This window comes from Micromys minutus (assembly GCF_963924665.1).
Source record: "Micromys minutus genome assembly, chromosome: 13".
NCBI lineage: Eukaryota > Metazoa > Chordata > Mammalia > Rodentia > Muridae > Micromys > Micromys minutus.
The window spans coordinates 48394237-48407808 of record NC_137982.1 but is presented as its reverse complement, the minus strand read 5'-3'; the positions used below and the strand labels follow the sequence as shown (position 1 = coordinate 48407808).

The following is a 13572-nucleotide window of genomic DNA, read 5'->3' as shown; positions in this document are numbered from 1 at the left end:
TCAATCCTCACGCCCCAACTTCTTCAGACAACACATAGAAGGTCACACTAGACTCGGGGAGACACTGGCACAATCATTTTACTACGTGGAATTGTGGATTCTCGGAAAGGAGCAAGGCCAAGTTGGAAAAGGGTTATTAACACTGGGCAAGAATTTTCATATAATCAAACTCAAATCCCTTGAGTAAAGGTAAAGCTGGTTCAAAACAGAACATTAATGCAAAAACTGCCAAAAACCCATTCTGGGCAAATATCCTTGTTTTATTTTTTAACTTAAAAAAATACTGTTATATTTAGAAAATGAAAAACCTATAAAATATTTTAAAAATTCAAACCATATTACCCCACTGCTGTTAGCAGAGCCCCAGTCTCCAGCCTTCCCTCCTACGCCCCTTTTACATTGTTTCTCAGGTGTGTGGCTTTCACTCTGTATCCATAAATGCAGGCTTCAACCCCTTTATAAACACGACTTAGATAGCTGCTCGGTAGGCAATGGTTTTGTATTATTGGACACATTCTTACTAAGTTTTATTAGAATAAACACATTGTGATATCTGCATAGACCCACAGAGAGAATGAAACTTAATATATAGCTAAACAAAAATGTAAAGGATCTATGAGAAAGATCTTCATACCCCCTAAATGTGATGGTGTCCCAGGGAACTGATTCAGGGACAAATAAACACACTTGGGACTCTTCTCCTCTCACAGAATATTAATTTGCAGTATGTGTAATGTTGTGGACAGAAAAGATGATGGACACTCCAGCTGGGGTTGTAAATTATGCCGTTATGTGCCTTGAGCAAACATTTGGCTTATAATCCCATTCTCAAAATATTTCAGTAATTCTAAATGCCCGTATCCTCCACAGCACACACCTCTGAAGCCTGCAGTCAGTTCAGCTCACAGGAATGTTCTCCCTCAGCAATGCACAAAAACAACGGCTCGCCTAATGACTGTGGCGTGTTGACTTAGTGCCGTCCAGGCTGGAGTGGATGGTCATATGCTGTTACGCACATTTCTACAGATTCAGTTCACACTCTATTCAGCACAAGCTGTGTTCAAACTCTGGGGTGAGAAGCCAAAGTGGCAACAGAAACAGAGCATGCTGTTCTGCAGACAGACTTCTTGATATGTAACTGACTGTTCTGTTAGTCAGGAATGCCAAAGCAGTCGTAGCTTTATAATACATGATTTGATTTTAGTGATCATGAAATGAAAGCTGATGCTAAAGTAAGATCATCTATAAGTGACAGATGCCGAAGAGACTGTTCTGTCCTACACACGTTAAGTCTGACATCTAATGCTTGTCATGGGGGTGAAAGTTACATTTTGCAAGGGGTACAAGTATACAAATTATGTTGTGTTTGTGTCCACATAGATCAGGGAAGAGGAACTTATTGGTCTCTCCAGCCTTGTAAGCTTCTACTTACTTAAGGCAGGTAAGAATTTATGCCAGGGATGTAGCAAGGAGTCTCATCTCACCAACTTCAGATGCCTTGTATCTCTTGAAGGATGCTGGCATTTGTTGAGTTGATACTGAGATGCTTTGCTAAAAATTCCACATTATCATCATTACAATTCTGTCAAGCAGGACTTATGTCAAATGTCCTGCTGATGACCAAGCCATGTCGGTCCCATAGTGTCTCACAAACCCACAAACTCAGTTTTTCCTCCGCCTCCCGTGAAACCTCTCTCACCTATAAGACAGTCTAACATAATGAATGTGGCCAACTACTTTTGCCTTCATTCCATCCATTTTCCATACTATTATACACGACTCATCTTTCTAACATGTACAGAATACCATACTGTTTTCCATTTCTGGTAGCTAAATTTCTTTAAGCCTTCCTCATCATTGATAGAATGAATGTATTCCTCCGTGTAGCCCTCGATGGTCTGGCTGTCCTCTAATGACTACTTGTGCAAGATTTCTCCATTCCCAGTTCTCTAAGTGTTCAAAACACTATCACTGCTTCGCTGTGGAAGAGTAGACTGTGACTAAGCAAAGGCTGTGGTTCCTAAAGCAGAATCCCACCTCACCAGTGACAGCCAAGTGGCCAGTGAGTGCTTGGCTGGCTCAGTTGGGGACTATCCAGGGACATGCTGTTCAGGCAGACAAAAGGTATGCAAGCATCGGCTCCTCTAGTGGCTCCTGTGCGAGTCTTAACAGGCCCACATTGTTTTCAAATCTTTTGAACTTTTGGGTTAGAAAGAAAATCTAAACCCCAAGCCAAACAACCCAAGGAAAAAGTCTACTGAAGCCCTGACTTAAGATGCAAATAAATCTCTCTCAAGAGGGAAACTGTACACCGTTCCTGTAGATCTCAACGGGCTGCACTTTAACTCAATGGGAGACCTTTAACTCAGAGGGTGAGCCCCTTTGACATAGTTGGCACACTTGATTTATTTCACCCCCTCACTTTAAGGTTGGATTCTTCCTCATTCCCTCAGAACACTCTCCCGAGGGGGTCCGGTCTCTGTGCTTACAGCCCACTGCTCTCTTGCTTTTCAACAACCAGAGCCCTAGAGCCCCGCACTGTCCCACAGAGCACTGCCCTGAATAACAGTGTGATCCCTTTAACTCTTTCCTGGGTGGACAGTGCTCATCTTAACAAGATCATGAGCGTCTGAGGAATCGGCTCTGTGATATTCCATATCCTGCATAAAACCTAGTGATTTACATGCATGCACAAATGAGCAGGCGGTCTTCTATCGCTGTGATCTCTTTCCCTCGTCATTTCTATATTCACCGAAAGCTAAATCCTGAATCGCTATCCATATTTTTAGACAGGGTTTCATGAGTCCCAGGCTGGCCTCCAAGCCAAGGAAGGACTTGAGCACCAGCTCTCCCTGCCTCCCTACCCCGGGCACTAGCATTAAAAACCATGCGGCATTTTGCGCAGTTTTATGTGGTGCTAGGGGTTGAAATTCGGGCTGTGTGCATGCTATGCAAGCATCTGGCCACCAGGTAATATCCCCACTCTTCAGCCCATTCTTGGTCTTAACAAGAGCAAGCAAGCAGCAAGCCGGAGACAAATCTTATTTTTGTCACTGTAGGCTCAATTTCTGCCACTAGCTTTCATCATCAAATATCCTGAAGAAACACTGCAACGCTTTGGGGTTTAGGGTATATTTTGTCTGTCTTCAAGATGAACCCTACATGTTTGTTTGACAACTATTTTGATCTTTCTGCCTCACGGCGCATTCGCGACAAGGACTCAGAAGATCAATTAGTGTCAGCAGAGCACGGAGCAGATTCGGTGACATGAACGGATGCCAGAACCTTTGCAAGGTTATGAAGTTCTCCACCGGCTGCCAGGCAGGTGCTGTGGTGATGATACACGTGCTCCTGAGGCCCTGAGGTGGCCCTGGAGGCAGCCTATGTACCTCGGCTGATAGCGTCTCGTGATGCTGGGGATACTGGCACTTCATTATAGAAGACTGAAAACACTGACAGAAACCACAGTGATGGGAGTTCACATCTCATGGTTAAGGACTACGGGAATATTCAGGCAGGATCGGATCACACGGAGAACCACTTACCCAGGATTTGCCGGCTCCTTCACTCTGATCCAAGGCACCAGGAAGTGAACAATATTTTATATAAACACCGAGTTCTCATACACGGGGGAAAAAATTACATAACAGCATTGCATGCTCAAAGGAATCAAACTGAACGCACTTAAGGGCTGACTGGATAAAGTGTTTATTACAGAGGAAGAGGTGTGTGGCTCTCAAGAACTGCTAACCGAAACTTCAACTGTGAGGTATACAGGGGAGCATTAGCTATTAGTAAGATAAAATGTGATATCTGCTAAACCATAAAAGTCTAACTCAGAAGTATAATGGACAGAAGAAAACCCCAGAAGTGCAAATCAGAAAAGAAACAGGTTCTTAATAATTGGTAACTTTCAACAGATTAAAATCTAAGTGGGAAAACATAAAGTGCAGAAGATCTAGTAGATTTTGTTCTATTTACCATCGGATTGAATATATTCTGGAATATTCTTTACACGTGTAAATCATGTAGAAATGCTAGGTGGGTTTTCTTTTCTTTTCTCTTCTTTTTATCAGGGGCTGACAAATGACCCCAGACATAAGTTCGAGTAGTCCAGATAACGATATATATATATTCAGCACTTTTTGTTCCTTTTCACCCTTACCTCAACATTTTTCAGAGGAGAAACTAATGAGACTGGCTCTGCGATGTCTGGGGAGAATGTCAGAGGAACATGCTATCCCCGCATCGCTGGCCTCCCTACTCCCTCACCCTTTGCCTAGCATCTTCTGTTGGCCATGCATACGAAAACACTCGGGTTTACCTGTGACAATGACTGTCGGAGCCTGGCCATCTGTGTGCCGTGGCCTTTGTTGTGATCTTGCTCTGAAACCATCTGCTTCAGCTTCTCCTTCTCTATAGCTATGCTGTTAAATGCAGACTTCAAAAGAGAATGCACTGAGGAGAGAGAGAAGTGAGAGACAGTCAGCCTAGTGACGGACCATGCAGGATACCAACGTCTGCGCACCCTGATATCCAGACACTTTCCAGAAAGACTAGGTTATAGTCTAACTTAAAAAAAAAAAATCAGCCTGCAGAAAGAAAAATAAAACTAGCCTTAAACAGAATCCAAGCTTCTATACCCAAAACAAATATGGCAATTATAATTAATTAAAATGGAAATTTTTATACTTTATGCCAGCTGAGCCAACACAGTTTGGAAGCAACAACCAAAATATCAACATCAATTCTTAACATCAATACTTAGAAATTAACTCGTATCTCTAGAGGGAAAAGAAAGCAGGTTTTGTTTGTCGTGTTTGATGATAATATTTAGAGCCGTTCTGTTAAAAGTGCCACACAACTCAAGAGTTATTATAGTTATTTCTACGGAGTTTGCACCTCCAAAGAGAACATTTTATGGGTCTTGTCAACATAAAACAGTCAGTGGATGCAGACATTCTGACGGGTTTCTTTGAAGTGGGAAATGACGTATTGCTTTCTCAGCAGTAAGTGTCTAAGTGTCAAAGACAACACTGAAGACAGCACCTCTCCCCTCATTTCCTACATGGCTAACAACTGGTACAATCTGGGGCAGTCTTGTGGTTTGAACCACAAAAGGTTGAACTTACATGTTTCAAAATCATGGGAAGTCTTCATACACGGACATTTCCCTATTTGAAAAAGGGTTATATTTGGAGGTATTCACATCCATACAGGATAGTGGCTCGAACTAAGGGAGGTGGTGGGTGGGTGGAGTGGAACCGGGGAGGTGTCAGGGACCTCAAGAATTCGTGATCTCTTCCAGAGATAAGGTTGATAACTGTTTTTATTTGCAGTAGTGAGAGGAACCCAGAGCCTGAGCAAGGGAGCTACTGGACCACCAAGCCACACCCCACCTCACAAGCTATTAATTCACATGCAGCATCCCACCAGCTGAAAGCTCACAACTTGACAGCTAGAATTAATCCCACTGCTGATTTTAAGGTGCCTCATGATGCCTTTCCAAAGAGTCCAATCAAGGCATGGATCTATCCATTTTGTCCCTCTTGTGTGGAACATTTTGATGTCTGCTGAATAAAACAAAGCCCAGTAGTTTCAACAGAGGCTTTAAAACACTGTTGAGACTTGAGTTTCCTGGAAGGCGTAGGACTGTGATAAAGCTCTCTTGGGGCTGCCACCTGGCTCATCCTTTCCCTGTGCTGTGTTCACCTATGTGTCCTTTTTCTCCAATAGCTGCCAGCCGTCCCCAAAGGCAAAAGTCCTGGCTGTGAATCTGAGCCACATGGAATGTCATCGGCTCCGTTCACAAAATTAGCATCCAACTTAACAAAGCAATGAAAAAAAAATGTGTTTATAAGGCGTTAGGAGATGGGATCAATAGACAAATCCAAAGAAAAAAACAGCAAGATGATTGTTTTAGGATTATGAAGCTAGCATACTACCAGACCATGTTATAAATATGGATATAAGCACAGTGAAAGAGAGACAATCTGGATGCCCAGGTTCTTGTTAAAACCACAGCATAACACTGCTGACAGTCTGGTATCACGCACTTTTTGTCTAAGTTTCCAGGTATGTTCTTGATGTTCACCCCGTTTTATTCTAAGCAAATAAGCAGCCGTATTCTTAGATAAGTACGTGGCCCGCCTCCTGGGACAAGACATCGCACAACCTTCAGTTGTGACTAAGTAACTTGTCATTGGAAAGAAAAGAGGCAGAAAACCAGTAAGGGGTTTCCTAGGTACCACATGAAAAGAAACAGGCTTATAATAATTGGTAACTTTCAACAGATTAAAATCTAAGTGGAAAAAAATTGGAAAGTTCATAATAATTAGTGACATCTACACATTGGTTTCTGTAATGGCTTTGCAGGACAGGTTCCATTTCACGCACCTTTTCAAGGATATTTTCAACCTAGTAGACCAGCTGCCTCGGGTGAAATATGTTACAATGAGTTGTACAAGGAGAAAACAACACAGGGTGTGCCTCCCTTGTGGCATTCTAAAAAGGACACTCCTACCTTAAACCAAAAGATGGATGTTGCTTACGGCATTCATAAACTCACAAGCTAAACACCATATAGCAAGTGGGCCTTCAAGTCTCCCTACAAACAACATAAAAAAACCCAGCATACTTGTTAAACCTTCCATGTTGTCAGTGATTATATCAATGGAACTCAAAAATATTCTTTTTTAATATACAGTAGAGACTCAAGAGTGTGCCTGACTTCCCAGTTCTCAAAACTCAGTTGGCCTTTGATACTCTGGCAAGTGTAACAGGCCTGACTCTCCACCAGTTCTACGAGGAGACTGGCAGTTCTGGATGACTCTCAAAAAATGATGGTTAGAGACAGCATCTTGCTGGGCTGCCTAGGAAACACATCCCTCTTTGCTTCTCTGCCTCTTTCCAATGACAAATTACTCAGTCAAAACCAAAGGACATGCTGTGTGTTGTCCTGGCAGGCAGACTCTGTAACCCTTCGCATCCCACATATTCACAGAGCTCCGCCCACAAATCAACCAGCCCATCCCCACCCACAAAATAATGAATCCCCCCCATCAAGTTCCCCGCTGTCAAAAACCTGGTAGTGTTACCTTTCTGTGCAATTAGACAAAATTCTTCTTGTAGCTTGGTATAATCCGTGGAACTTTCCAGAGGGTCGGTGAGGTGGCTAGGAGGGGTCTGAAAATCAATGTCTGCACAGAGGTTGGGGTTGGAGGAGTGCAGACGCACAGGTGACATGGTGGCACTGAAGGGAACCTGGAAGGGAAGGTGCGAATTATTCAAGTGCCCCCATGTCCCGTTCAACCATCTCTTCCTCAGCCAGGGCTTTTCCTATCGGCTACCAGAACACACTCCTTTCTGAAGACACGCTCGGAGAGTCTCACTCCCCATTTATTTTACAAGCAGTGTGGGCTGGGAAGAGTTAGTTTTGTTTCTGAGAGTTCGAGAGTTTCCAGGACTCACTGGGTTTTCCTTCCTGCAGAGAATAATGAACTCACACCTCTGAACCTTGGCTTGTCCCTAAAAGCAGCTGTCCGAAGAGAGCAACCCGAACCTTGATGTAGTGGGCCTGTTCTTGCACATTCAGAATGCAATTTATATATTCACTCCCCTTTGAGCTTCGGCAGGATCTTAATAAAAGCATAAAAATAAACTCGAAGACTTGCTTGGTCTATAGGCACTGGAAAAAGCAAGTTTATAGTACATGCCCTAATGAGTTAAAAAGACCCAGTCACTTAAAAATATACTGATTAATATATTCATAAATGAAACCTATTATCCGAGTCACTGCCATTTGCCTTTGTGTTATCCAGATAACTTCTCTGTTATCCGGATGACTGTGGCCTATGACCAATCACAGGTGAAAAGCGTGACGAGAAAAGGTCACATGACTGTAGACCATTCCCAAAGGCAACGGGAACTTTCCTGTCCAGACTGGATCTGGACTAGGCTTGTGCTAGGGGAAAGCAAAGTACTTTCCTGTTCTCTTTAGGGGGTCAACCGAGGGCTCCAAGTGCTATTCGCTAATCGTTCTTAGGAAATGGAAACACTACTCTTCTAGTTCATCCACAAGCTAATTTCCTTAACATAGACTCCACAAAAGCTGAAGTTTCTACAACCCAAATGCTAACTCTCCCTGACTGACTTGCAAGACTTTGGTGTGTGTGTGAGCCCATGTACATGTGTATGTGTAAAACACTACTTTCCTTAATTTTAAATTTTATAGATTTGATAAATGAGAGAGGAAAAGGTAAAGGGGTTCTCTGTCTATCTGTCTGTCTGTCTCTTGCTTGTTCTTCTAGGCACATAAGTGGAGAAAAATGAAACAATAAAATCTGTCCCATGGGCAATGACTTGACTGGCAGCCCCATTGACAGAGCTTAGCTCTGACACTGAATACTTTCTCTGGAAAGGTACCAAAGGGAAGAAGCAATTGCTGAGGAAGGAAGAAAATGGGAAATTTCCCCCACCTACGCTAAGCATGCTAACACCCATTCTCTGAGGCCTTCAGCTGCATCTTCCTTTGTCCTGAGCAGGAGCTACAGTGACTGTGCCGAGAGATGTCAATGGCTCCTACCTTACTAGGCTCGAACCCTCCTCCTGTTCTGGATCTGGGCAGAGATGTATTGAATGAACCCTTTGAGAGAATGGAGTGCTGGGGTTCCCTTACGTTGGGGACTCTTTATCTTTATAGACACAGGTTCCGTATAGAAAGTGATTAAAGGTGGATAAAGGAACCTTGAGAAAAACAAGCTTGGATACTTGGTGTTGGGAGACATAGTACACTGTGGGTCATGGCAAAGTTTCATGTCACTGAAAAATCCTCAAGAATTCAGACAGCACGGGTGTTTCTTCTGTGTGAGGAGTGGGCTACATTAGCCTAGAGAGGTGCTGTGGAAGGGCTGTTGTAAAAATGAGAGGAGTCCAAGATGGCTGAATATCTGTGCACGATAAAAGCCTCCTTACTAAATGCTCAAATCAGATGCTAAGAAGAGACACACAACTTACAAATTTATAATTTGAACATAATTGAGTTTTATAAACTTCCTAAAACAGTAGAAGTGGTGGCTTTGTATATGACCCACAGTATTCTAAGCTAATTGCAACCAGACAGTTTTCCTGGGAAGATGAAAATTATTTTTATACACATTCAACTGCATTAAATAGTTGTCTCCCTTCCCCCCTTAGAAGTGTGTTGAATGGGTCATCTTAATTGAGGAATTTGTAAAACAGAGAATGTAAATCAGGATGTATTCATGTAACCGGTTATTTCTTCAGCCTGGAGACTCATTCACTTCTCACTCGTGGACACGGGACAGCAATTTGGGTAGAAAACACTTTAAGTGGTGACTGGCTTCTTGTCAGCAGCAAGGGTTGGAACAGGAGCGGCCAACAACCCCCCACGCTCAGAGCTGTGAATCTTCAGTACTGGGTGAGAGCCTTGCTCCTCTGCTTGGGATAGGATCTCAAGGCTTCCTAGAAGCCTACAACAGGGAGGAAGCCTGGGTCAGAAGCATTCTCAATCCAGTAGCTGGAGTATGAAGTGGAAATGTTAGGGGGCGCCCCTAAAATTCATTTATAAGTAAGTCCAAAGAGAAGGGTGTTTGTGAGGACAACTGCTGGCCTCCAACTGCTGGCAATGGTCACCATGCAGAAGGCACACTGCTGTGCCAGTAAGATTAAGCTTAAGAGGTCTCGCTGGCCCAGGGTGAAAAATCCCATTGGTATCCTGCAGTTTGTATTTCAAGGGTACACTTGGGGTACTGTTGGTTTGGGGAGCCTGGGTGCTCTTCCACTTGTGGCCAGTGTTTCTGTGTTTCCCAGGTTGAAGTACTGTAAAGCTTTGGATACTGGAGAAAGTTGACCATTCTGAGTGCCAGTCTTCAGACCCAACGAGAACACATTTTGGAAATCTCTCCCTGGGTAGACTTTTCTTTGGTACCAAACTCATTCACCCCAGATGCCTGAGTGGAAGATGGTCAACTGACAAGAATTCTAGCAGGATGGGGCAGGTTCAAATGTGGGGTAACTTCAGTGGGAAGAAGAGGGACACTGGAAAAGACAGGGAGGCTGAGTCAAGCCACTGGGACTGCGATGGTGGTTAGGGGTCAGTGGTGGATCCTACTTGATGCCTCGTAGACAGAGTCAGAGTACAGCTCCCAGAGAAAGTAGCCACTCAACACCAGTTATCCCTGTAATTATTTTAAGTGTTGACAGTACCCTTTTCCAAGAATCATCTAAGTTAATTTTACAGTTTCCGTGGTCACAGTGATGTTCTTGTTTTAACAAGCCTTTTGCTCTGCTTCCAACTGAAGAAAATATAAACTTACTTCAGGCAAATAGGTACTAATCCTAACTTTATTATTTGTACTGTATGCAAAGCTTAAAAACTGAACCCAGAAAAAAACACCATCGCTTCCTCGAGTGGTATTCTGGAAGTTTATTAGTAGAGGAAGCGTTAGCATTTTCACAAGATAGCTGGTCTTTGCTTTTCAGACTCTGATACTGTTACATCTGGATTTGTTCAGCTTATTCCTTCAGCTGGTTGGGTGTCTACTGTCAGAGACTTCATTCACTTGCATTGAATATATCCACTGCACCAGAAACACAATTTCAATAATGACTTGGTTCAAATATTTGTGCAATTATGATTGTAGGAGTCAGTCCCACAATTAATTTCAAGTCACTGGTTGTTTCAATAATCAAAAGTCATTCTAGCCCATAGTCTAGCTAAGTGCTTACTTACCTAGCATGCCAGAGCTGACTATGAAATGGAAAACCAACAGCCCTCACACCAGGAGCTTTCTACAGTGCAATCAAACCTTTCCCACTATTTTTAGATATTCTAACCTTGAAGTATATCCTAACTTTAGCAAGGATAAAATTGTTATTAACTCAGAAAAAAAATCATGCACTAGAGAAAAATATAGCATCCATGATTATGATGAACTCGAGAAGCTGTGTTTTTAAAAGTGAGCAGTTCCTCTTGGGATGATTGAATATTATGGTTCACTATTATCTTGTGAGCAGGTGCTCCCCTTCATGCTCACAGGTGCTCCCCTTCATGCTCACAGGTGCTCCCCTTCGTGCTCACAGGTGCTCCCCTTTGTGCTCACAGGTGCTCCCTTTCATGCTCACAGGTGCTCCCCTTCGTGCTCACAGGTGCGCCCATTCATGTTGTGTATGGACGGTCAGGATTATTACTGACCTACGTTCTTCCATCTATTCTTTCCCCTCTTGGGAGTGAAAACACACTTATCTATATATAGAATACACGCTCTCTAACTTCATGTTGTTGGTTTTCATTTCCACACTATAGTTTCCAGTTTTCAGGCCAATATTCTTTCTCTAACATGATTTCCCTTGCTACATGTACTTTAGGTAGCCATACAGAGATGACATAAAAATCCACCTTTTCCAGCCCCCCCCCCCCACCGTCTCCTCCAGTGGTCATGTTGCTACACACAAGCAAGAACAACTTATTTCTGTAGTAATGGGACAGTTCTTAAAATAAAAACAACAACAACAAAAAAATTAGTTAGCAAAGGTTCAGGCATCGTATGAAGAACCAAATAAATGAGATACCACCATTGACAAAAATTCTCCCATCTTGGAGCCTCATAATTGGTTTCGCAAACCCAGCTAGACTTGAGTTTCCATCCTTTCTCCCAATAGCAGTAGAAGAGGATTAGGAATGAGCTCTCCTTTGTAAGACCCAGCATCCATGCAAGGAGAGCCAGAGAACATTTGAATGTGATGTCAATGGGGTAGGCCACAGGTGATCCACCACACGATGGTGACACCATCACAACAGTCACCCTTGTGCACAGTCCCTCGTTTGAGACAGAAATCCACTCACTGTTGTAGCCACTGCTGCTGCTAGCCTCTGCCGGCGCCGAGTTGTGTTGAACTGGCCCTTCGCAGGTGGCCCTTCCTGACAGTGAATGGGAGAAGAAAAGGGGGTAAAAACATGGGATAGGGATGAAGATGAGGGGGACTCATGGGGGGATGAAAGATGATCAGACACAAGAGAAGAGTTTTATCTGTAATTGACTTTTCTTTCTTTTTTTAAAAAAATCTTAGCATTGAAACAAGTCAAAAGGATACTCATGCCACAAGAAATGTTCTTTCTTCTTGGTGTAGACAGCCCAAACACTGTGAGTCCACTTCCTAAATATAATCCCTACCCCAAGAGCAGATAAAGAGCTCTCCTACAAATTAACAAAATGGTGAGGAGCCTGCCATTCTAAAGTAAAATGAAAGTGCACACCAATTTTAAAACTGTGATGACACTTTATATTGGGTCAAAAGGCATCCAGTAAATGGTAAAGAAGGAAATAGGCAAGCTTTGGGGAAAGTGATTATAAAATCTGTAAAGGCGAAAAAAAAATCATATTCAAAGACAAAAATAAGAAGAAGAGAAACAGGTTCTTTAACCCCCAACTCAACCCTCTACCAAAAAGTCTACTGGCAGGGTCTTAGTGTAAAAAAAAATTGCCCAAAATGGAGGTCAGTCCTATTAGACTGGAGTTGTGGGGGGCGAGGCCTGGAGAGCCTTCAGAGTTTGGGATCAATGCCTCACAATGCCAGTTATGAACACCCGGGGGCACAGGTTTCATTTGGTGATGTGTTCCTACACACAAACCCAAAGAAACCCAGAGGTAACAGCATTTCCCCTCATCCTTCAAAGCCACCTCAGTGTTATAGACTTCAAGACGGGTGACAATACTTCCATTCTCAGTTAGCCAGAGTGAGAGTTTTTTTATTAACCCAACAATTCACACACACACACACACACACACACGCAGACACACACACACACATACACGCACACACACACGCACACACACATATATACACACACACACACACACACACACGCACACACACACGCGCGCACACACACACACACACACACACACACACACACACGCGCGCGCACACGCACACACACACACTCCATCACTACTACTCTCATCTGTTTAAGATGACAAGTATTTTGAAATCTCACATCTTCGATGCTCTTCTAAAGTTTCCAAAATACTTTCATAATTTACTTCACAAATCTTCTGTATATTTATTTATGTCACTACACATAATTTATTTTCTACACAAAATATCTACACTCAGTGTAATGAAGGAAGGAAGAACTTGTCTCCATATGCTACTATAATTGTGGGATGTGGATCTAGGGCAGAGCTTCCTGGAAATGGCGAATACTTTTATTGGCTACAATGTACTTCTTCCCACTCTATCCGATCCCTCCAGTATCTAGGGCCTCGTATCTAATTTGCTCGACGAATGTCACGGAGGCACAGTGCTTCTCTTCTATAGCACTTTTGACTACATAGTTTTACTTAGAGTTTTATTAGGACCAGACAATGCGAAGTTTGGGATGGCTATCTTCTTTAAAGACAATCCTCACAGAACCTTCAAGACACAGGCTGACTCCATGAGTTACACAAGAGATTTCTGAAGGCAGTTCACTGGCATCTACTATGAATATGACCAAATGAGTCTAGCACTTAACCTTCATGGTCCAGGAAGGTGAGCAATCTACCCTGT

At 43.0% G+C, this 13572-nt stretch overlaps 1 protein-coding gene across 7 annotated transcripts in view; it reads right to left on the bottom strand.

The window, feature by feature from the left end:
- OSBPL6 (oxysterol binding protein like 6) overlaps positions 1 to 13572 on the bottom strand; it is a 173809-nt gene that overhangs the window by 23509 nt on the left and 136728 nt on the right. For 3 of the 7 annotated variants that reach the window (XM_080927891.1, XM_080927897.1, XM_080927892.1), the window contains 4 exons: positions 11867 to 11941; positions 7098 to 7263; positions 4325 to 4458; positions 3546 to 3569 (listed from right to left, as the gene is read on the bottom strand). In XM_080927891.1, coding sequence (XP_080784017.1) covers positions 3546 to 3569; positions 4325 to 4458; positions 7098 to 7263; positions 11867 to 11941 — 399 coding nt within the window. The remainder of the gene's footprint in view (positions 1 to 3545; positions 3570 to 4324; positions 4459 to 7097; positions 7264 to 11866; positions 11942 to 13572) is intronic. The other 4 variants (XM_080927893.1, XM_080927896.1, XM_080927894.1 and 1 more) reach the window with 3 other exon arrangements.